The sequence below is a fragment of the Somniosus microcephalus genome, chromosome 3 (assembly GCF_052327205.1).
Source record: "Somniosus microcephalus isolate GS21.2 chromosome 3, FLI_Smic_1.0, whole genome shotgun sequence".
Classification (NCBI taxonomy): domain Eukaryota; kingdom Metazoa; phylum Chordata; class Chondrichthyes; order Squaliformes; family Somniosidae; genus Somniosus; species Somniosus microcephalus.
In genome coordinates, this window is record NC_140989.1 from 181,481,099 (window position 1) to 181,507,021 (window position 25,923).

At 44.5% G+C, this 25,923-nt stretch overlaps 1 protein-coding gene across 5 annotated transcripts in view; it reads right to left on the reverse strand.

Annotated features, from left to right (window-relative positions):
• The window catches only part of map3k4 (mitogen-activated protein kinase kinase kinase 4), a 77,008-nt gene that overhangs the window by 45,868 nt on the left and 5,217 nt on the right, over positions 1-25,923 (reverse strand). For all 5 annotated transcript variants that reach the window (XR_015077582.1, XM_085981994.1, XM_085981995.1 and 2 more), the window contains exons 2-9: positions 25,145-25,390; positions 21,127-21,282; positions 19,036-19,193; positions 12,366-12,482; positions 9,846-9,945; positions 9,635-9,718; positions 6,641-6,907; positions 1,750-1,899 (exon numbers count right to left, since the gene is read on the reverse strand). Coding sequence is in view for 4 of the 5 variants with exons in the window: in XM_085981994.1 (XP_085838120.1) it covers positions 1,750-1,899; positions 6,641-6,907; positions 9,635-9,718; positions 9,846-9,945; positions 12,366-12,482; positions 19,036-19,193; positions 21,127-21,282; positions 25,145-25,276 (1,164 nt within the window). In the remaining variant the exon portion in view is untranslated. The remainder of the gene's footprint in view (positions 1-1,749; positions 1,900-6,640; positions 6,908-9,634; positions 9,719-9,845; positions 9,946-12,365; positions 12,483-19,035; positions 19,194-21,126; positions 21,283-25,144; positions 25,391-25,923) is intronic.

Here is a 25,923-nt window from a genome sequence, read left to right on the forward strand (position 1 = left end):
AGTAGCGGATTGCTCGCTTGTTTATACATCCCGCCCAATTTTCCACAAAATAAAAATTAGGTAAGGTGCATAACGGGCAGCCGATCCACTACCGCCAGTTTTACGCGCCCACTGAAATTGAAAGTTCCGCCCAGCATGTTGGTGAACACACACCCTCCAATATTTGCTCAGTATGGTCACGCATGATGATGTTGGTGAACACATCCTCTGATATTTGCTCACTATGGTCACTGCATGATACAGTACATTCGTGAATGCACACACACTGATATTTGCTCATTCCAGTCACTCACCTTCTGGGAAGAAAGAGTAAATAAACTATGCAAGATACTCCAGTTGTGTATACATATATACGTAGGCTTAGGATTTGGTTTAATCTCATATGATTAAGACTTTTGCTTTCTTTTTACTTATAAATAGCTTGTGGATATGTACTATAGCTAGAAATAATGAAATGTTTAAGTTGTTCATTCCTAGGAAGTTTTAGGATTTAATATGTCAGGGTTCAATTTAGCTGACTATTCTGTTTAGCTTCTGCCGAGGTGCAGGGTGCGTGTTGCAGGGTGTGTGATTCTTGCCTGTTGATTTATTTTTGTCGCCACATTGCGAAATGAGATAGCCAAGACGGTCCTGAGATAGCAAGTAGGACAATAGGCCAGGATGGTAAACAAGTTGGCATCTGGTGTTTTGTAGGAACTCTCTCATTTCTGGGGGTCTTGTTCACAATAACACTTGTCATGCCATAATGAATCAGCAAGGACAGTGTGCGTGAGAAGTGACCTATAGAGATCTTGAGCTTTCCTTAACAATTGTAGAGAGTCGGGATCAAAAGGATCGACGAAGGTTACATTTCTACCCAGGGACAAACAGGATAATTGTGTTTATTTTTCTGTATGTCTAATGCTTAAAGACATTGCATGTGTCTGGCCTTGGTCAAACACAATAAAAAGGATTACACTGCAACCATATTTGGTTTGTCAGATTCGAACTGTCTTACAACTACAACCTAACAATGTGTGACACAGGTCACCTGATTATCCACAAGTGGGAATTACCTACAGAGGCAGACATCAGTTGGGGCCCATGAACTACTGCAGTAAACATGCTGGAGCTTCACCAAACATTAAAATCACTTCTAAAATACTGCACTAAACTTTACTTACATTATTTTTAAGGAAAATCGTAACATTTTGATCATGTGAGTATTGGAAAGTTCCAAATATTTCAGTTGCAGTGTCGTAACAAAGAGTGGGTTTCAATGAAGCTTTGTTTAACAGTGATTGAATGCTTTACTGCTGGCCCCAATTCTGGTCTCCCTGGTCCTGACTGTACTTCTAACTGCTTCTGGCTCCTAATGTACTTGCGTCCAAAGCTTCAACGCCCCAAAACAGAATTATAACAGTCTTAATTCCAAATGTAACAAAAAAGTATGCCTAGGTATAGAAATTCTCCTTTCAGATCGAATACAATTGAACACAGGCCGAGGATAAAATACAATATGATGGGGCTGTGATATAGAGGATTTAAGCTTAAATAAGTAACTTCAAGATTATAGTCACATTCACTTCTTCCTTTCAACAATACATGTGGTAATAACAATTTTTTTTTAAATGAACAGCATTAAAAGCCATGTTTCATTGAGCTGCTTTGAATTGTCCACAGTATTGAACTTGTATCATGGGGTCTGTTCTCAATTACACAGTTCTAAAGCAAGGGCATTTAAATAAAACTGAAGGCGGCAGAATATACCTTCAGCTGCTCCAAAGCTTTGGCTATGACAGGCTGGCTGGATGTCTGTTCACGACGCAGAGAGATTAGATTTTCAATGGATTGTTGAAATGTTTTTCGTTGACTCACAAGATGGGAAGACTGCATGACGACCAGCAACAAATTATAAATCTGAGGAGAGGTAAAGGAATATTAAAAAAATTAACGTTACAGATTAAGTAGTGACAATTTATTCAAATTCAAATTCAGGGGACTAATGTGGCATGCAATTTCATATTTGATAAAATTATTCCAGCACTCAATTAACCAACACAATCTGGTAATTGGGACCATATATTGATTTTATTTTTAACATTAACTTGTCAAAGTGAATATTGAAATGTCATTTTTTGAATTTTATAATAGTTACCTTAATATTCCCATATTCCTTAGAATCTAGTTTAATCTTTACAATTCTGATCCCTTCTTGGGATTTTGTATAGTTTGGCAGGCTTTTAAAATCCTGTCCTCACATACAAAAAACGAACAATAATTAATTACAATAATGGTACAGGGTACTGATATTTAAGGAGTAGCCTTTGCTACTACTGGAATGAAAGTAGCACTGTGGCACTACTCAGCCATCATACCATCCCATCCCTCAAAGCCCCACTCCCCAATATTACTGCACCCCACCAACACCATCCCTCAAAGCCCCGCCCCCCAATATTACTGCACCCCACCAACACCATCCCTCAAAGCCCCGCCCCCCAATATTACTGAACGCCACCACCATCCCTCAAAGCCCCGCTCCCCAATATTACTGCACCCCACCAACACCATCCCTCAAAGCCCCGCCCCCCAATATTACTGCACCCCACCAACACCATCCCTCAAGCCCTGCTCCCCAATATTACTGCACGCCACCACCATCCCTCAAAGCCCCGCTCCCCAATATTACTGCACCCCACCACCACCATCCCTCAAAGCCCCGCCCCCCAATATTACTGCACCCCACCACCATCCCTCAAAGCCCCGCCCCCCAATATTACTGCACCCCACCAACACCATCCCTCAAAGCCCCGCCCCCCAATATTACTGCACCCCACCACCACCATCCCTCAAAGCCCCGCCCCCCAATATTACTGCACCCCACCAATACCATCCCTCAAAGCCCCGCCCCCCAATATTACTGCACCCCACCAACACCATCCCTCAAAGCCCCGCCCCCCAATATTACTGCACCCCACCACCACCATCCCTCAAAGCCCCGCCCCCCAATATTACTGCACCCCACCAACACCATCCCTCAAAGCCCCGCCCCCCAATATTACTGAACGCCACCACCATCCCTCAAAGCCCCGCTCCCCAATATTACTGCACCCCACCACCACCATCCCTCAAAGCCCCGCCCCCCAATATTACTGCACCCCACCACCATCCCTCAAAGCCCCGCCCCCCAATATTACTGCACCCCACCAACACCATCCCTCAAAGCCCCGCCCCCCAATATTACTGCACCCCACCACCACCATCCCTCAAAGCCCCGCCCCCCCAATATTACTGCACCCCACCAACACCATCCCTCAAAGCCCCGCCCCCCAATATTACTGCACCCCACCACCATCCCTCAAAGCCCCGCCCCCCAATATTACTGCACCCCACCACCACCATCCCTCAAAGCCCCGCCCCCCAATATTACTGCACCCCACCAACACCATCCCTCAAAGCCCCGCCCCCCAATATTACTGCACCCCACCACCATCCCTCAAAGCCCCGCTCCCCAATATTACTGCACCCCACCAACACCATCCCTCAAAGCTCCAATCCCCAATATTACTGCACCCCACCACCATCCCTCAAAGCCCCGCTCCCCAATATTACTGCACCCCACCAATACCATCCCTCAAAGCCCCGCTCCCCAATATTACTGCACCCCACCAACACCATCCCTCAAAGCCCCGCCCCCCAATATTACTGCACCCCACCAACACCATCCCTCAAAGCCCCGCCCCCCAATATTACTGCACCCCACCAACACCATCCCTCAAAGCCCCGCCCCCAATATTACTGCACCCCAACACCATCCCTCAAAGCCCCGCCCCCCAATATCACTGCACGCCACCAACACCATCCCTCAAAGCCCCGCCCCCAATATTACTGCACCCCAACACCATCCCTCAAAGCCCCGCCCCCCAATATCACTGCACGCCACCAACACCATCCTTCAAAGCCCCGGTTTGCAGCATGACTCGCCATTCACACAGACCAGGACTTTCTTTTGTAAGCCCTATGTCCTCTCTCATGTACCCTTTGATAGAAAAGCCAGGAAGCCTGTGGGGTAACTTTTCTTTGTCAACAAACCTTAATCATGAACTTTTGCTCAAGTAAAATGATGCAAAAACTATCTCCGAGGGGTTGTTTATTTATACAGTTTATGAGCTATCCCCTTCCCACTCCCCCCCTCACTCACTCTCCGCACTACTGGCCTGGTTTTTAGTCGAGATGTACAGGTCTAGGGTCTCCTGTCCCCCTGCATTCTTACTAAACCTGAACAGCAATTAAACAAACTGCACTTCACCCTGATCCCCTCGAACCAGTCGACTGGAGCTTCAACCACAAGGAAAAGAAGAAAGTTGGCAGGAAGGATTAAAAGCAACTTGAAAGTTCCACAAATGCACATCCTGTGTGTTCCAGCCTGCCTGCTTACTCATTTACCCAGAGTAGTTCCTGCCCAAATACCCAGTCTCACTGCTACCTGGCCTGCCTGCTTGCTCACTCCGAGTGCAGCACCCTTGGGCAGCTCCACTGAAGTGTTCCGCAGCCTGCAATTTGGGGGGGGGGGGGTGGTGAAAGAGAGAAGAAAAGAGAGAGAGAAGGGAAAGAACAGCGGGGGGGGGGGGGGTGGCGAAGGAAAGAACGGGGGGGGCGAAGGAAAGAACGGGGGGGGGCGAAGGAAAGAACGGGGGGGGGCGAAGGAAAGAACAGGGGGGGGCGAAGGAAAGAACAGGGGGGGGGGGCGAAGGAAAGAACAGGGGGGGGCGAAGGAAAGAACGGGGGGGGGGGGGGGGGGGGGGCGAACGAAAGAACAGAGGAAAGAAATAAACCAGACAAATGCTTCATAAGTTAGGATAATGTACTGTATGAAACGGAATCAAAATGGAAAAACCCTCCTTCCATACCCCCTGCAACTCACCCTCCGCCCCCCCCATCTCGCCCTCAGTCTGCCCCCCTCCTCTCTCCCTCTGTCTGTCCACCCCCCGACTCTCCCTGCTCCCTCCCTCTGCCCGGCACTTCTCCCTCCTTCTGTTCCACCCGCTTTTCTATCCCACCGCCAGCCCCTCTTCTCTCCCTCCGCCCTCACCACCCCCCCCCAACTGCCTTCCGTTTCCCCCCCGCCTCTCTCCCTCCACCCGCCCATCCGCTTCACTCCCTCCATTCGCCCCGCTTCTCTCCCTCTCCTGCCTGGCTTTGCTCCCTCCGTTCACCCCTGCTTCTCTTCCCACCTCCGCCACCCTTCTCTCCCTCCATTTGCACCTGCTTTTCCCTCTCTTTCTAACCCCATGTCTTAGACTTCCCAATTCCCAGGTCATCATTCAGTACTTTCCCCATCTTCCTCCCCCTTTCCAGTGAACCAGAACCTATCTTCCCTCCTTACAGTGCCAAACCTCATCAATGCTTCCAATCTCTACATCTCACTCAGAGATCCCTGCTTCCCCCTCAGTGCTCCCATAATCCAGTCCCACTCCAGTACAGCCAGCCTCAGGTACTTCTATAATCAAGCCCATCCTCCCACCCCACTGCTCTCTAATTCCCTCAACTTCCCATGGACTCCACCATCTTCTCACTTCTCCCAGAACTCCAACCCCGTATCCTCAAACTCATTAAGTTCTCCTAAACCCTTCCTTGAACACTCTGATATCACCAAGCCACTTGTGAACGGTCAGAGCCCAGCTATTGCCAATGTCCTCCCAGACACAATCCCACAGTGATCTCAGCTCCCCTATACCCAATCCCCATGATTATATTGAAGTAAAAAGGCACATCAGCATGTGCAGACGCCAAACTTTATTTCAGGCGCAAAAACCAAGCTAAATATTATTGGTTACTTCTGACCTGTACCTCCAGCCTAAAATTGACAAGCAAATTCTAATCCCCAAAGTTTCAACGAGGAAGAAAAAGACAAGATTAAACTTTGAAAGACCTCAACAAATGTGACCTTAAAGAGACATGGCTCCTCTGTAGCAGAATAATAAGTGTGCATTACATGGTATGACACACCTCTCCTTAGAAAACAGCACATCACGATCACGATTATTTGCAAGTGATCTATATCTGTTATTACACCATATATCACTTAAAAGTGACAATGTTACAGATGAAAAACAATTTTTTTTTTTTTTTTTTTTATAAAAAGGAAGCCGATTATTGACCCAGAGTCTGAAATTTACAAGCAGTTACAACTGCCATCTGATCAGTCTCAGCAGTTTCTAAGTAGCTACGTTTAACTGGATTTGCCTACTAAGAGCATTAGATTTAAAGAGACAATGCAAATTAGCAGCTAGTCATCACCACTGCACTCTAAACTCCAGACCACCCATGAAGAACACCACAGAAGATCTGATAGTTTTAAATAAGTTTCAGAAACTTGAATTCTGCTCTCACCATTCTCCATCTTATTTTCCTTATGCTTTTTTTTGCTGGTTAAGGCTATGAAGCGCCTTGGGATGTTTTACTATGTTATAGGCGCTATATAAAAGCAAGTTGTTAATGTTTTAACTAATTGCACACTGCTTGTTAAATGCATTTTATAGTCCATCTATTTATGGAATAAATGGTGTTGCACATTATATATGTGAGGCTCTGTAGATGCATTCGTTCTTTTTAAAGTGTTTTCAAGCAAATGCTGCATGTTTAATTCTAAGTCACGTACCTGCATGCTTCTCAATGTGTCCATGGTCTCTACCTGGGGCAGTACTTTGATAGATTGGCCTTCCCACAATTTCCAGTTACCCTCCTGCTCTCTGTCCTTAACGTCATCTTTGATGAGGAGTAAGCAAACTTCATCCACTGATTCATCAGATTCCTTTGAGCAGTCCTTTCCAGCTGTTGCACTAAGCAGCTGGAGTATCTGAGACTTTCGCTCCGCAAGGTCAAATGCAACAAAGATATGCAGGTCCTCCAGCCCAGGAATTTGAACCTGAAAGGGAAAGGTATGGCAGTGCAGTTACATAATCTGCACGTTTATCAGCACCTTAGTTATTAAAATAAAAACATTAGGCTCAAAAATATTTTCTATACAACACTTGGTGTAGAGTATTTTTTTTTTTATAAACAGAATCTAGCATTAATTATTTCACATACAAAGTAAAATCTTCGGCACTGGGTTACATTACCATAATTTATTGTTAATCGAAAGACACAAAACTGATCGGTTACTTACCTTTATGAACGATAACTACCATTCTTTAAATCAAGGTATGCACCACATGGATAAGGTGTCTAACCCAATTGGAAAGAGTATTTGGGCTGGAATTATAGGATTTTCCCTGCATTATACAGGAGTTTGTATAATGCCCAGGAGGCTACCTCCAACCACATTATCCTTATAATTATCTAAGTAAACCAAACTGTCTTTTTGTGCCACAGATATTTCAACAAAAAAAACTTGCCTTCACAACTTTTGTTCTTTCCTATTCTAACTATTATTTGCTGTAGTTTATAGGCCACAATTTCTTCTCTCTCTATAGCTGTCACGCACTTTTCTAATTGTGGCGTCTATTTGTTGCTGATTTTTTTTCTCACATTCTCTCATCATTTGTGTATCTCTATCTTTCATTATGCCTCTTCTCTTCTATATCACCCCGTATAAATGCAAGCTTTCTTTCTCTCTCTCTCTCTGATGTACTTGCTCCTTTACCTATGTACACAACTTCAATCTCATTGTTTAAAAACTCAGCATATGCAGCAAGGTGGTAGGCAAAATGTAATGAGTTTGAGATGGGTACTAGATCAAGTTGTCCAAGAGGTGGTAGAACACGTGAGCGCGAAATGGGCTCAGACGACCCACAATGGGAGGGAGTTGGGGTGGGGAAAATTGCCAAGAGGAAACAGGAAGGTGAGGAGACTTGGGACTGGTGCCCATGGGAGGCAGTGAGTATGGGAGCACCCACTGAGGTTTGGTGCTTGGTTCTGGGACCACATGAGACAGGGTTGGATGAGATTGTGCTCTGTCAGTATTCCAGGGGAAAGTGATGGGGGGATAGGCAAGGGATTGAGAGCACTTGGGTGGTTGGAAGTCTGTAACACTCAGGTCAGGGAGCAATTTTGGGTGGGCGGGGGGAAGTAAGGCCAGGTCACCCGAGTCACTACCAGTACAGATCGTGCCCAGGGCTGTGGCAAGAATGAAGATGTGCAGATTGTACCAGGGATGCTGTACTGACACTCCAAGAAGGAAAGGAAAGAAAGTAGGAAGTTGGCACGGAGAGTGAGAGACTCCAGGTCACAGGTGCAGATTGCTGAAAGAGATTATGCATTTGCAGAGTTCCGAATAAGTATTAGGACTGAATGACCAGTTTAAGCAACCAGCTCTGGGACTAGAACATAACCCAGGCCCCTGATAGAAGGTAGGCCCAAAGGAAGAAAACTGTTGCATAGATTTACATTTCATTCCGTAAATACGTAACTTTGATCTTTTTGGCAGAATTCTTATCTTTTATGTTTTAAAATGTTTTCAGCTGTGTTCAGAATGAGTGGGACAGATGCGCATGACTACAGAAAGTAGCTGTAAACTTTTATTTAACAATTTGATTGGTTATGTCGAGCTGCAATTGGATACAAATCAGCAATTGCAACAAATCAGCATGACCAACTATACAGATAGTGATATTTAGGCTAAAAGAACAATGTTTCACACACATTTAAAGTGCAACACCCCGAGTGTGATGCAAGACTTTTGACCATATAGATATTTTTGTCACAGATATCCTGTTTTAACTAGAAGATAGTGGTCAAAATGCATCATCATGCCTCTAAAAGTTGTTAAGCTTAGAGACATCAATGCAAAACATTTCAAATCACTAATCTGAAGGTTAAATATCACCCACAGTGTTAAAATGATTAAGGGAGTGTGCAATAAATAACTGGGAATTTGAGTTAAAGAATTATACAATCAAAATGTACAATGGCTTCATAAAATATGTATGTGAATATAAATTCTTGAAATTACAATAAAAATGCTACACCTCGGCTTAAGTTAGTCAACAATTTAATACAAACTAATGCTGGATAATCAAGTGCATTATTGGATTGACAATACGGAACTCAGAAATTGCCCATCCGAATGGTTTTGAACGTATTAGCAACTAAATGCAGGGAACAGGAACCGCCACCCCCCCCCCGCCTCTGGTTTTATCGCAAGATACCATCAATTTTTTTTTGTATTTGTTCCTGGGATGTGGGTGCCGCTGGCAAGGCCAGCATTTATTGCCCATCCCTAATTGCCCTTGAGAAGGTGGTGAGCCGCCTTCTTGACAACTAGGCCATTTCAGAGAGCAATTAAGAGTCAACCACATTGCTGCGGGTCTGGAGTCACATATAGGCCAGGCCGGGTAAGGACGGCAGATTTCCTCCCCTAAAGGATATTAGTGAACTAGATGGGTTTTTATGACAATCCGATAGTTTCATGGTCACCATTACTAGTTTTTTATTCCAGATTTATTTAATTAACTGAATTTAAATTCCCCAGATGTCGTGGTGGGATTTAAACTCATGCCTCCGGAATCATTAGTCCAGGCCTCTGGATTACTAGTCCAGTAACATAACCACTATGCTACTGTACCCACTAATGAAAGCTCCAGGACTGTAAATACAGGTCAGGGGTTTCAATGTGGAAACTGAGGGACAACATTCAAAACAGAAACACTACCTTGACATATTTTTTTGTTTGAAGAGCTTCCAAAACATCTGGAACAGGAGCCGACAAAGTAAATTCAGCTGCTATTTCTAGGTCCTAAATCAGAAGAAAAACATAATTTTACTTTGAATCAAACTCTAATTCTTTTTTGTACAGGAAGTAATGTAACATTGCACTACACTACATTTACATATATTTACACAAGTACCCATATGTACATTACCTTTCTTAGCATTTTAGCAAACCCCAGAGCCTTGGATGCTCTCTCCCGTGCTTCGTGAAAGAGCTCTTTTAATGCGCGACTGGTCTCTATAACGGACCTCCTGTAAAGACAATGTTACATCACAAATTCACCTTTCTGGAAAGAGTCCCACACACAAACTCAGTAAAGAACTAAAAGAGAAAAAAACAATACCGATCTCCACCCTCAAGCCCTTCCCAATATCTGAGTTTCACTGACTAAAAGGAAAGAACGAACGAAAAGGTTATCTAGTGTCCCAAAGCACTTTACAGCCAATTAAATACTTTTGAAGTGTAGTCACTGTAGAATAACTTTGCTTTACATTCTCCAAAATGTAAAAAAAAAATTTTTATACACAGAAGAAACATTTATACAGCCTAAATTAATAATTCACTTTATATAATTGTAATGAACTTTTCTTCCCCCTCCCCTCACTTCCTGATTCCAATCCTAGGAAGAAGGAGTTCTCCCTAGCTGTTGCCAACATTGTATTAGGCAGGAGATGGGAATTTTTCAGGGTAGGGCTTGTCTGGTTACCATTTCCTCCCGAGTCATCTAGTACTCCAACAGAACTAGAAAGAAAATGGTCATCAGGAGTTTTGGAATTCATATAGTTGGGCTGTCAAACTCTGAAATGGGAGTGCACAGCTTTATTCTGTACTAAAACACAGGTACTTCTGCCATAATAATGGGCAAGAAATTAACATGCCCCAAATTATTGCATTATAGCAGTCATGAAAATCTATTAGATTAGGCTACTGGGAAAAAACTTCACATGGGAAACTCCAAGCATGAATAAGAAACAAATGAATAAAACAACTCAATATAGCACTGTGATTAGGGAGTTCTAGTGACAACAGGAAGGCGCCTAATCATTTTATAATCTATCCATGTTTTAGATCTTAGTCTGTACAAAATAATGACTGGTAGTTTACTTCATCGTTTTTTACTCTTTTGGGTTCTCAGTAGTGATAAGAAGCCAAATGATTGGTGCTTAGGAAGAAAGTACTATTTCTCAATTTACCACAAGATTTCAAAATAAATCATCAGTCTTCGATCAAATTTCTTTTACCCGTTATACTCTTGCATCAGCAAGCGATGGTATTGTTGCAGAGCAAGCAGCTATTATCTTGCTTTTCTAACCAATACAAAATGGCACCACGAAAGCTGAATCTGAAAAAGATCTAGTTCAGAATACTGGAAAAGGGGCATAATCTGACAAAAAACAAAATCGAGTTGGCTTGGAAAGCTGAGACTGGTGTACAGCAGTACTAATGTATCATTAGAGACAAGCTACATCTTTACCAAAGATGAATATTTTAAAGAAAGACAGAATTGCATTTATATAGCGCCTTTCATGACCTCAGGATGTCTCAAAGCGCTATAGCCAATGAAGTACTTTTGAAGTGTAGTCACTGTTGTAATGTAGGAAACATGGCAGCCAATTTATGTACAGCAAGGTTTCACAAACAGCAATGAGGTAATGACCAGATAATCTGTTTCAGTGATGTTGATTGAGGGATGAACTGCTCTTCTTCGAATAATGCCATGGGATCTTTTATGTCCATCTGAGAGGGCAGATGGGGCCTCAGTTTAACGTCTCATCCAAAAGACAGCACCTCCGACAGTGCAGCACTCCCTCAGTACTGCACTGGAGTGTCAGCCTGGATTTTGTCCTCAAGTCTCTGGAGTGGGACTTGAACCCACAACCTTCTGACTCAGAGGTGAGAATGCTGCCCACTGTGCCACAGCAGACGCCTTTAGCACATATGAGAGTCAATGAATCCTTCCAAATAATTCTTAGAGATCAATTCAGCGTTTTTTTTGCCAGATCAAATGTGATTATTTTAAGACACTTCTTTGCCTGGCGTAATTATACAGGATTTTAAAACTACTTTCTTGTGTGTAATGGGAGCTTTGAAAGAAGTAAAAAAGAAAAACTGCTGTTTTGGACTTAAGTGTTTCAGGGATAAATCAATGATCTTCTGGCCCCACCTGAAAGAGGGAGCTCAGCACTTGTAAAACCGTGGAGTGAATCTACATACTGTCACTAACACAGTGCATCTGTGCACCAGTACCCTACTTAAAAACAGGGAAACTGCAGCCCAACTGCACTGCTGATGCTCAGGTTACACTCAGCAGCTCCAATTAAAACAAACCTCTTTCTCTCTCTCTCCACCGACCGCCCCGCACTCTCCCCTCTTCCCCCCCCCACCCCACTTCTCCCACTGTGATCAATATTTCTTAAACAGGATAATCTGTATCATTGGTGTCCTCATCTAACTTCAGTTAAAAATGGTCACAGGAACAAGCACATAATAAATTCCAATCACTTGTAATATTACTACAGCCTAGTAATGCAAGTCAGGTTCAAATTCAATTTGCAACAGACTCAAGGTAACTCTTCACATATATTTTCTGATTAAAAAATGACTCTGTTTACTTAAATAAGATGCATTTATGTTATTAATTGTTGAAGGACTATGACCATGTTTACAGTACCTGATTTCATCTGATGCAGTACTATCATCAGCACTTGCCCAGAATTCATCACAACTTTCCTGGAGTCCGGAATCCAAGAATTCTCCAGTGGACTTTAGCAATATTCCAGCTATATCGCTAATTGAAGAAATGAAAAATTACAAGGTGTTTGTTAAACTATGCAACAGTTCCAAACTGCTAATTAGAACATAATGTAGAGGGTCATTCCTGAACAGAGTTGATTGCTCCTATTCCACTGCTAATACCTATAAGTATACATAAAAATATTCAATTGTAAGCATTTGTAAAACATACTTTGAAGAAATGAAGGAAAACAATTGATTCGTTAATGAAAAAATACAAGGCTCCTTTACAACTATATAGTAAGAGAACTAGGGCTAAAAATCCAATAGTCTCCGAAAATGGGCACGGGGATCATGATGCGTGATTAATCTGTGCCCATTCAACGTAATGCAGACAGCACGCAAACTACGCGCTGCCTAATTTAAATGATAGTGGTGTGCAGCCCACCCTAAACGTGCTGCTGAGTGGCTGCACGCTCAGCAGGAGGCCCAAGTTCGTGCGAGGCTAGCACCAATTAAAGCTAGCCTGCATTTCTGAAAGCCAGTCTTAAAGGGGAGGTGCAGTTTGATGAGAGCAGGTGCTGGAAGTCGTTGTAGAGGAGTGTGACCCCTACAGGAAGAGTGAAGATGGCGCAACATGATGGAGAGAGGGCTCCCAGATGTTCTGATGCAGCACTCGAGGCCCTGGTGCAGGAGGTGGACAGGAGGAGAGGTGCCCTCCAATGTTCCCTGTAAGCTGCGCTTTGTTTTGAGGGGCCTGGCTCTTTTAATACGTAGTCCCTTGAAATTTCTGCACGTGCGCGGTATTTACAATGTAAAAGCTGGTGAGCAGCCTGCTCTACACCTTTTCCATTACTGCATGGCCGGGTGGCCGCACAGCTTAGAGGAAACATTGGTCTCCTCTATCCACAGGGGGGCAGGAGGCCTTCCAGACAGACGCTGAGGAAGGAATGGGATCAGATATCCGTTGCTATGGATGCAAGCAGTGTAGCCCCGAGGACCTGGATGCAGTGCAGGAAGAAGTTTAGTGACCTCACACGTGTGGTCAAGGTCAGTGATTTCATCTTCAACTGCCATATTCCACAAACTGCACCACTAGCCTCACACACTGCTCAATGCACCACACCACCCCCCCCATCACTCACCTATCAACAATCTCGACCAAACACGACTCATACCTCACATTCATAGCTCCAACAACACACCCTCACACACTTAGCACTGCTGCAAGCCTCACACCCACATCTCACAGCTTGCACACAATGGCAGCTATTCAACCGTGACAGCCACATCAGTCAAACACAGTGAACCACACTCACTGACACACTTCCCTGTCTCTTGTAGGACAAGTTGGCGCACAACTGGAGGAAGCAGGAGCTAACCGGAGGGGGACAGGCGTGCCTCCATATCCTGACCCCGCTCAAGGAGACGGTGCTCGCCATAATTGGAGTGGCTGTGACTGAGGCCGTGGCCAGCGGCAGCACGGAAACCATCGAAGATGATGGTATGCTTGTACCTTACCCTCCTTCTCACATCCCACTTCCCCCTCATCCCACAATCTATTCTGACTTAGAAGCTGCAAATGATGGAAGCACCTCTTACTTTCCCCAGCTCTCCTTCACCAGACCCCTACCCTTGTGCCTTTCTCAATTCAGAGACCCAAGAAATCCAACCTGGCCAGGCAATGGTGGAAGAGGAGTGATGAAGAAAAATAAACAACGTTCTCAGCCACCAGCTCAGCATACTGACACCGCGCAAACTTTAAAGGGTAGCTTAGAGGCAGGATCGGCACCTGGTGAGTCACCGGGCTTGAGTAGGCTGCAGCCAGAGCAGAGGGGAAAAGGGTAGTGCAGGTGCCAGCTCCCTGGAGAGCGAGGTCGCACGCGAGTTCTGTTGCACAGGACTCGGATGAGTACTTTGATGGAGTGACCTACAGAAAAAGTCTGATGGGTGTGAACAATGAAATGCTTGGTGCATTGGCAGGCCTCCCAGAAAGCCTGAATGCAATGTCAAGGAGCGTGGAGGAGTCCAGCTCCAACTTTGAGCAGGACTTTGCTCAGAGCCTGGAGCCCATCCTTTCCAGTGTGGAAGGGCTGGGCAGATGCATTAGTGCACTTGTGGACCTAACCATCATGCAGCGTCGATGTCTCAGCTTCCATTGCAGCACAAGCAGAAGCCACCCAACGTCTGAATGCTGCAATGGAAACTCAGGCTGAAGTCATGCAAGCTCAGCTTGCTGCCACATGGCTGGATTTACCTGTGTTGAAAGGGGCTTGCAGGATCTCACAGCAGTCCAACAATCTGACCACCAGCAGATTACTAGGATTGCTGAGGCGCTGCCCCGGGGGAGTGGCACTGGCTCCATGGACCTGCTGACCCCTCAGGATGACAGCATTCACCCTCCCACCATTGCCACTCCGCCAGTGCCCTTACTGTTGCCTTTCAGCCAGCCAACCCAGACTGCTGCCAGCTGTGCCGAGCTGGTGCAGTCCGAAGCCGGGCCGACTAGGCCCAGAGCTGCTCGAGGTCATCCTGCAAGGCCATCTGCAATCTCCCCTACTGAATGTCAGCAGCCTTCCACCAGCCATGCTGCAGTCAATGGGGTAGCACTTCGTAGGAGCACTAGGACAGGGAAAGGCACACGGAAAACAGGCACGAAGGGAATGCACAAGGGTGATTAGTTTACATTTGTATGAAATATTGCAATGGTTTGTTTCATAAAATTGGATTGGAATGTTTATTTTGTGGTGGCATTTAGTGTAGCATTGTGGCCAAGAGGACGCTGTGATGGTTAGTAACAGAGGGAAGGTAAGGTGTGGGACTATTGTTGAATGTGGAATTGGGGTTGCGTTCACTGGTACCGCAGTCGGAGGAGTCGAACACAGACAGCCCGGGCAGAAAGGGGCTGTCTGGGTTGCCTCCTCCTCCTGCTCCTCAGCTGGTCGCCGTATGGCTGACGGTAAGGTTGTGGAGCATGCAGCAGACCACGATGAATCTTGTGACGCGCTCTGGAGAGTACTGTAATGGACATGTGGTTGAGTTGCGCACTGGAGTGATGAGCCAGGTGGTCAGTTGCTAGCCCTCGTCGCCCAGTAGCCACCCTCTGGTTTGTCGTGGTGGCTCAAATGCTGATGATACAGCGGACTGCCGCAGAATGAAGGCATCTTGACTGCTGCCAGGATACCGAGCCTTGGCCTGCACGATGAGCCGAGTATGGTTGCACACCAGCTGGACATTGAGGGAGTGGAATCCCTTCCGGTTGCGGTACATCTCCGAATTCACATGTGGCACCGCAAAGCGACATGTGTGCAGTCAATGACACCCTGCAACATGGGGAAGCCTGCTATCCTGGCAAAGCCGTGTGCTCACTCCACCGGCTTCTTTCTGGCAAGAGAATGAAATGTATTCAGCTCTCTTTGAATACAGAGCCTCACTCACCTCCCTTATACAGGAGTGGATGGTGAACTGGAAGATGTCAAACATGTCACCTGCTCCAGCCTGGAAGCAGCCCGATGTGAAGTAGTTTAAGGCCACAGTCACCTTTATAGCCACTGGCAATGCCATCCTTGCCCTGGACTGAGGCTGCAGGCTTGCCTGTAGCAGATGGCAGATTTTAGTGAGCACCTCCAGAGACGTCACGTGCTCTGTTCCTCGCTGAGGTTGTGGTAGGAGAATTGCTCCCTGAAGATACTGGGTGGATATGACCTCCTGCTGAAAGCCCTCCTCCCCCTCTTCCAGCAGCTTGTCCTGCTCTGTGTCGCCTCTGCTCATTCTCCCCGTCATGCTGCAGGCCAAGGGGGATACGCGCCTTAACCTCAACATTAATGGCTGCCTTATGGTAGTAGGAAGAAGAAATGGTTCTGATAACATTGGAGATATCCTTGTGCTGGATCACTTCATCACCCACACATACACACCAGAGAGGTGAGGAATTGGCCAAGCTAACGAGGGGAAAATTTCTCTTCTCTTTCCTAGTTACTCTTTTTTTAAAAAAAGCGATGTTATGTTGCTTTCCAATGAGGACATATACTCCCTCACAGGTTGCTTTTGTGCCTTGTGCCTCCTGCAACAAGCAAATAATAAAGCAAATAATCTGCTCTTACAACGCACTGAAGTTGCAGCACTGGCAAAGGCAGCCAGAACTCTGGCAGCAGCACGAACATAAATGAAGTGGTGCTTGTACCATAACAGGCTCAGAGTGCCATCGCAAAAGATGTTTTCCCCTCCACACCAATGTCAATCATGGAACATGAACATGGATCATAGCAATGGAACTTTTGTATCACTTAACCTGCATGCATTTTTAGATTATGTTTCTGAATTAAAGTCACAATCGTAGTTGAAATCCCTCCATGGCCTTGCCCCTCCCTTTCTCTATAACTTCTTTCAGTCCTACAATCCTCAGATCTCTGCGCTCCTCCAATTCTGGCCTCCTGTGCATCTCCGATTTCCATTGCCCCACCATTGGTGGCCGTGCCTTCAGCAGTCTAGGTCTAAGCTCTTGAAATTCCCTCCCTAAATCTCTCCACCTCCCTCTCCTCCTTGAAGATGCTCCTTAAAACCTACCTCTTTGACCAAACGTTTAGACACCTATCCTAATTATCTTAAGCGGCTCAGTGTCAAGTTTTGTCTGATTATGCTCCTGAAGCACTTTGGGATGTTTTAGTACGTTAAAGACGCCATATAAATGCAAGTTGTTGTTGTAGTGCGGATTTGAAATTACGTCTCGTTACCACTGCTGCGAAGCCTCCACTCCCCCAACAATATAAGCAGTACAGATTACAAGAGCAGCAGTATCCTTACCAGTGCAGAAATGATTCAGGTAGAAGTGTGCTGCAGTATAAATATGGTATTAGCCAACGGGCAGGAGACAGGAAGAGATGCACTCCACAACTGAGGAGGTCAGCAGAGAGACTGCTGAAACTTGTGTCCCTCCATTTCATTCCACTCCTCACTCAAGCAAGGACAGGGCAATAAAGAGAATATCAATGTTATGCTGTTACACACTAGGTGCACAGAGGGTGTTTGGAATGTGGTATTTTCTGTCACAAACTGTTACTGAGACAAAGCCCATAAATTCTTATAAAAATGAATTAGATAGTTGCTCAAGGATGAGGAACAAACTACATATTTGGAGTGATCAAGTGAGTGCTTCATGTGGAGAAAACTTAACAGATCAAATGGCCTGTTTGTATACTGTAACACACTCAGATACTTGCAGCATCTTCAAGATTGCAATGAGTCCTAACTTTACCTTCAAAGACTGGGGTACTACTGAGCCACACAGATGAGGAAGATCCCTGGTGTGATACCTGGTCTGTGCCGAGTTCATTGATCTCTGCTCTTTTGGGCTCTGCTGGCAGCACAATTGGGGTCAGTACCATTGGGCTGAGGGCATGGGGGGGGGGGGTGAAGGAAGAGAATGGGCAGTCAGGAGTTCAGCTCTCAATTGCTATCTAGTGGCACACAAGCACATGCGCACACATGTCAAGGGAGTGCAGGCTCAGGCTTGGTTGTGCTGGCCTTCCAAAGGCAAGCAAGTTGGCAACTCCTGAGTTGCCTGAGGATTGCTGGCACCAATAGCATAAGTCACCTCCTCGGGAAAATGAGAGGAGAAAACTGGAAGACGACTGAAACCATAAACACAGCCTACCCGTACCAACTATAAGCACAGCACAGAGCTCTGCCTCAAAAGTACCAAAAAAAGGAAGCTCGAACGGATTACTAGCTCATAATTGTAGAGTAGAAGGATTAAAGCTATCTGACAGCAAGTGCACCACTGAACTCCCTTCCTCAAATATGCTCAGCCCAGCCGCAGGATATATCTAAGATGTAAGACTTTACATGGAGATTCAAAATGTTTTGAACACACAGCAGCATGCTGTTCTCTCGAGATTTATGTAGAACGGTGAAGACAATGGCCATTGTGCAGAGATCATGTAACTAAATTGCATGAATCGTGCATGTTGTCGGAGTATGGGGGAATCAATTATGTTCCTTAGTCTGATATTTGAAAAAAAGCTTGCAGTAAATGAATATAAGGTTATACCCATCAGGAAAGGATGAACAGGCTGGATCTCTTTTCTCTTGAAAAGAGAAGGCTGAGCGGTGACCCAAGAGGTTTTTAAAATTATGAAAGGTTTTGACAGTGTGTTTCCACTTGTGGGGAAGAGCATAACTAGAGGCCATCAATGTAAGATAGTCACCGAGAAATCCAGTAGGGAATTCAGAAGAAACCTCTTTACCCAGAGAGTGACGAGAATGTGGAACTCGCTACCACAGGGAATAGTGGTTGAAGTGAATAGTATAGATGCATTTAATGGGAGGCTGGACAAGCACATGGGGGAGAAGGGAACAGAGAGTTATGCTGCTAAAGTTAGATGAGGAAAGACAGGAGGAGGCTCGAGTGGAGCATAAACGCCGGCATGGACTGGTTGGGCCGAATGGCCTGTTTCTGTGTATATCCTATGTATGTATGTATCTTTATCCAGAGCTTGGTAAACGATCAGTAATACTGCTAATCAGAATAAGGGATTTGATCACCTGACTTAGCAAAATACATTCTGACTATGGTTAACTACATTCATTTTTGAACACACAGATCCTACCAGAAGAGCTTTCCTGCTTGGGCCTCTCCTCCTCGGATGCAAGGGGTTATTTCTTTGGTAAAATTCCATTCTATTTCTAGAAGGTTCTTCAGACTGTGGGAGGCTTGAGGTAAATGCTGTAGCATCTGAATCCAGCTCCGCATGTAATCGAAATAAACCTAAAATGTCAAAAGAAACACGTACACAGCACTGAGAAGATTCTTAAAAAAAACTGTATTTTGCAAACTTTTCAATGCATATTTTAATACTTTACACCAGTGGTACTCATATCCCAGCCTGCCTCCCTCAGAGGCCGGAGTTGGAGGGGCGCAGAGATCTTGGAGGAGGTCATAGAGATAGAGAGGGGCGAGGCCATGGAGGGATTTGAAAATAAGGAGAAGAATTTTAAAGCTGAGGCGTTGCCGGACTAGGAGCTAATGTAGGGCAGCGAGCACAGGGGTGATGGGTGAACGGGACTCTTTGCGAGTTAGGACATGGGCAGAAGAGTTTTGGATGAGCTCAAGTTTAGGAGTCCAGCCAGGAGAGCACTGGAATAGTTGAGTCTAGAGGTAACAGAGGCATGGAGGAGGGTTTCAGCAGCAGATGAGCTGAAGCAGAGGCGGAGTCGGGCGATGTTATGGAGGTGGAAGTAGGCGGTCTTGGTAATGGAGCGGATATGGGGTCTGAAGCTCATCTCAGGGTCAAATAATATGCCATGGTTAGGCTAATGGCTGGAGCAGGTTGCTGCCCGTTTGCCTTCTTGGCAGGGTACAATCCGAGAAAAGCCAAGGGAAGAAAAATAATGTTTTTAAAACCCACGACAGCTCCGGGAGCACAATGCCATCCTGATCCATACAGACCATGAAGTTCCTAACTTTTAATCGGTGGTCTGTGCTGAGTTAGCTGATCTCAGCCAGGATGGAAGTGCAGGTGCTACAATTTACCTCATCATTCCCAGACTACGGAGTGGGGGGGAGGAGAATTGTGCGATATGAAAACTGCTCCTGATCACTAATTAGTGGCCCTTGCTGAAAAGTCTGCATGTCGATATCAGTTAGAAAACAAGAGAGCACAATTGCACTCTCTGACTAGACTCGCACACGAAAACGGCCATTTTGGCAAGATAATGGAAGGCGGCCATTTTCTGTGGAACAGTACCCTAACTCCAGTCACTGCCTTCAGGACAGGAAGAGTGACAAACAGGAGAAAATTGGTAAAAAAAAAAATATTCCCCGTTCAGACTTGCCAGAATCAAAATCGCGTGCAAAGTCGTTCAGTAAAATTACAGATTACATACCGTATGGACATCACAATGGAATTGAATTGTCATTCCGAATACACTGGTGAATGGAGAAGCAATGGTGTACTCCAACTGTACTGTTATAGACTGGAGTTCTCAACATAAGAGCACACAGTTCAGGGCACTTGGCAAAGAATTTTGTTTACGGGTCATCTGAAATTTACCTTCCTTTTGAATGTGGTTGTGTTCCATTTTAAGCAACCTATATTTCACATTCAAGTAGTGGTGTTTTATGGCTTTAAATTTTATACCACACAGCTGTCGTGAATTTAAGCACACGAAGGTCACGATGACGAGACACAGAGTTATGCTATTTATAATAATTTAGGCATTTAAATTTCATATGACAAACAACTGTGGAACAGAGCTTACATAAATCACCATTCTATTCAGTCACAACTTAGATAGTTAATTATATTAACCGTACAAGTGCATAGCTTAAAGTAAACTAGAAACTTATCAAAGGTTTAGAAAGACATGGCTGTGATTTTTTTTTAAACTTGATGGGAGGCAGCAGTTTGACAGCAGTACTCGTGTGATACCTTTTAGAAACAGACTACAATCTACAGGAAGTGTATTTCCACCACTATTAACTCAAAATGCATAAAAGAATAAAGTTAAATTACATCAGCTAGTTTCCTTGCTGCTGCCACAGAATCTATTTTCAGACACAACCACAGTAATGCACTTCTGAATGTTTTTGTCTAATATGGTAAAATGTGTCAGCTTCAAATGTAAGAGAAAAATCGTGAAAACCCAGGTTTTACCTAATTATGTGATTTATATAAAGCTTTACTCTTTAATATACTCACCATTAACATTTTATGTAGATCTTCCTCAAATTCATCAATATTACTGTCAACCTTTTGCTGTCTCTGGAATTCATCCACGAACCCATGCAGCATGAACTGATAATATTGCTTCATGAGTAGGCCACCCTTCAGCACTTCCTTGCACTCTCTGACCAACTGCAATACAAACAGCCATTATATGCAGTATTTGGAAACATTTACAGATAAGGCTAAATACTGAAGTTTATTGGCAAGATCGGCATGGATGGGCAATTGCTGGATTGCAATTTCCAACTGAGGCAAGAAAATTAGTGCAAATATACCAATGAGCTTTTGACGTTACATAAAAATGTTTTAAACTGAGCTGTTTGGAATTAGCTGATTTCAGCCAGGCTGATGTTAGGCATTGAGACCAATTGTGGTGCCCTATGTATAAGAAAGGGGAATACCAACCAGGGCGTCTACTCTTGATCACTAAAAAGTGACTCCTGCTAGCTGTGTGAATGTCAAGTGAAGACAGGGTCAGGGCTTGGCCATCAAGCCTCCCCCGTAACTGAATATCCTGATGACATTAACATGCAAAGTGCTGTCACTAGAGCAAAGTACCAGAAAGCAACTGGCGCCCACGGAACTGTACCTCAACAAAAAATCAACACCTACAAGAGAGGAAGAGAATAGGAAGAGATAAAATTGGTGGAAAAATTAGCATGTATAGTTTGACGTTAGGTGTGCACTACAAAAGCCAACAATGTGGGTTTTAGGAAGTCAATATTAAAAGCGCACTGCATGTTAACATATTATTGATAGTACATAAAAGCCTCAGACTGCCATCTGTGCATTGACCACAAGTCAGAAAAAGAATATATTCTTGACTTGTACAACAGGCTTCATTTCCAAAACTATTGGGTTCTGATGTAATCTCAAGGTACTGGTTGCTTGAAGTATCCAATTTCTCTACTATAACTGCATCATTTTGTAAACAACTGTTTCTAGCTACAGTATAAAATATAATGGGCCAAATCTTGCTGGAAAAATGTGTTAATGATGCACGCCGTTATTAATGCACAAATTCGAGTACAAGAACAAGGATGTCTTGCTGCAGTTGTACAGGGCCTTGGTGAGACTGCACCTTGAGTATTGTGTGCAGTTTTGGTCGCCTTATCTGAGGAAGGATGTTCTTGCCATGGAGGGAGTGCAGCGAAGATTCACCAGGCTGATACCTGGGATGGCAGGAATGACGTATGAGGAGATTAGGTCGATTGGGCTTATACTCGCTGGAGTTTAGAAGAATGAGAGGGGATCTCATTGAAACTTAAAAATTCTAACAGGACTAGACAGACTGGATGCAAGAAGGATGTTCCCGATGGCCGGGGAGTCCAGAACCAGGGGTCACAGTCTAAGGATAAGGGGTAAGCCATTTAGGACAGAAATGAGGAGGAATTTCTTCACCCAGAGAGTGGTGAACCTGTGGAATTCTCTACCACAGGCAGTGGAGGCCAATTCATTAAATATACTCAAGGAGGAGTTGGATATATTTCTTAAGGCTAAAGGGATCAAGGGATATGGGGAGAAGGCAGGGACAGGGTGCTGAATTTGGATGATCAGCCATGATCTCATTGAATGGCAGAGCAGGCTCGAGGGGCCGAATGGCCTACTCCTGCTACTATCTTTTATGTTTCTATGTAAATTGGCCAGAAAGTTCTGGGGATTAAGTGACACTCGCAAGTTGCGATCTCCAGAATTTGCTGGTCGATTTATGCCAATCCGTGCAAAGCAAACGGCATTGCACCCTTAGCCTCCCCGTTATTTTTAAGAACTTGCTAGATTTACACGTTAATTGCCCATTAAACTCGCCACAGAAACTTAGCGGGAACTTAACAGTGTAAGTACCCTTTTAATTACATGATAATCATTGCAATGCCAATCAACCTCTCTCGCCCAGAAAGGGAACAATTCAAACTGTTGAGTCTCATTCCTGCATGTAGTAAATTCTTCTTAAAGATTTTTTTAAAATGCAAATAATTTGTTTTCTTACTTTTCTTTTGTCTCATTTCTCTCTCTTAATCTAATCTTCCTTTGCCACTCTTTATTTCTCTTTCTGTACCTGATTTGATTCTTAACTCACCCAGTCTAATAAACTCTCCATCTCCATCATTTCTCTATTTCTTTCTCAATCCTTAAATCTCATTGGTTAAGGTTCCATTGTTCAAGGTCCCAGATGCCCCGTTATCAGCTCGCACTTCCAGCATGTTACAGCGCAAAAGAAATTCGAGCTGAAAGGTGCAGAAAAAAGTCTAACCGCGTACATCACAAGATGCCCCACTCAGCAAGATTTGCCCCAACATATCTGCTTTATTATCATTCACGGTTGACCACACAATCCTCCTCCAACGCCTCTCCACCATCATCCAGCTGGGTGGGACTGCACTCACCTGGTTCCATTCTGATCTGATCTAATCGTAGCCAGAGAATCACCTGTAATGGCTTCTGTTCCCACTCCCGCAGAGTTACCTCTGGTGCCCCCCAAGGATCTATCCTTGTACCCCCTCCTATTTCTCATCTACATGTTGCCCCCTGGCGACATCATCCGAAAACACAGCGTCAGTTTCCACATGTACGCAGACAATACTCAGCTCTACCTCACCACCACCTCTCTCAACCCCTCTACTGTATCTAAATCGTCAGACTGCTTGTCCAACATGCAGTATCAGATGAGCAGAAATTTCCTTCAACTATATATCGGGAAGACTGAAGCCATTGTCTTCGGTCCCCACCACAAACTCTGTTCCCTAGCGAACGACTCCATCCCCCTCCCTAACATCTGTCTGAGGCTGAATCAGACTGTTTGCAACCTTGGTGTCATATTTGACCTCGAGATGAGCTTCCGGCCACATGTCCGCACCATCACTAAGACCGCCTATTTCCACCTTTGGAACATCACCCGTTTCCACCCCTTCCTCAGCTCATCTGCTGCTGAAACCCTCATCCTGTGTTACCTCTGGACTTGACTATTCCAATGCACTCCTGGCTGGCCTCCCACATTCTACTCTACGTAAACTTGAGGTCATCCAAAACTCTGCTGCCCATGTCCTAACTCTCACCAACTCCCGTTTACCCATCTCCCCTGTGCTTGCTGACCTACATTGGTACCCGGTTAAGCAACACCTCGATTTTAAAATTCTCGTCCTTGCTTTCAAACCCCTCCATGGCCTCGCCCCTCCCCATCTCTGTAATCTCCTCCAGCTGCAAAACCTCCAAGATATCTGCGCTCCTCTAATTCTGTCCTCTTGAGCATCCCTGATTATAATCACTCAACCATTGGTGGCCGTTCCTTCAGCTGCCAAGGCCCCAAGCTCTGGAATTCCCTGCCTAAACCTCTCTTTCGCCCTTTAAGACGCTCCTTAAAACCTACCTCTTTGACCAAGCTTTTGGTCATCTGCCCTAATATCTCATGTGGCTCGGTGTCAAATTTTGTTTTATATTGCTCCTGTGAAGCACCTTGGGACATTTTACTACGTTAAAGGCGTTATATAAATACAAGTGGTTGTTGTATCTGAAAAATCAGGCTGAAAAGAGACACATTTTATAGTAAAACTAGTATTGAAAAATAGACCATTAATGCCTAACATTAACAGAGTAGCTTAAACATAATAGTTCCATTTATTATAATTAATTAATTTCAACTAATCTGTTATATGTACTCTTATGGCACAAGAAATAGTAATCATTTACATTTAAAGTATTTAACAAATTTTGCATTTTATATGAAAACTTAAAAAGCATCAACAGCTTTAAAAACATCTGAAATTGTTCCATTTAAAAAGGCACAATCTGTGCCAGCAGATAAATTTGCTGATAGCTATACTGTAGTACTGTATCAGAAAGTGAGCTTTCTTAAGATGTTTACACATCAATACTACACAAACTTTCAAACAAAAAAGAAAAATACACATGAAATCACACTAACTGCAACATTCCGATGAAATCAGGCACAAATCTTAACTCTTGCCCGATGACTGCGACACTTTTGGCAGGCTACCTGTTTAATGCTCAACAGCGATGGCTCTCCTGCAGGTCTCTGCTCCAACCTTAGTTTCAAGCATTCGTGAATAACATTGAGGAGAACTCGGCATAAGACCAAGTAGGCAGGCTGGAAAGATGGGAGTTCCATGGCCTCCAGCTGTTCCCAGGACACAGTGCTGCCTTTCTGCTGTTTGCAGGAAGACGTGTGTGACAGTTCAGGCAGGTAGTCGTGGCAGCTCAAGGGCTCTGGAACAGCAGAGAACTGGAATATAGACAGAAAGCACCGTAAATTCATAATCGTGCGCTAGAGTTATGAATTGTATCTGGTCAAACGTGGAGTTATATTGAAGCGAGACAGACATGTCAAACCAGTGCATAGCTTTTGACTAGTTACAAAATGGTCATTATCATGGTATCTGCCATTGTATATGTTGAGCACTATTCCAGATGTCCCCTCGCTCCCTTCTCTTTGAGGGAGCAATGACTAGATATACGCTAACCCAAAAAACTAGCAGAAAGCTGACCAACAGCTTTAAGCAAAAATTAGCACAGCTGCCAAGAGGCTGATGGGTCAAGAACAGCCCTGACTATTAGCCTTCCACATAGAAATTAAAGTCATTACACTTGTATTCGAGGGACAATATATTAAAGCCTAAAAGGATAAAATTGGTGGTGTATTTGGGAGAGTCTGGGTGCATGCTCCCTCGGAAAATATTGAATCTTTACATTGAAAATGATACATTTTGGTTAACTTTAAGCTCTTTTACACTTCATAATGGATACATTTTTAGTCCA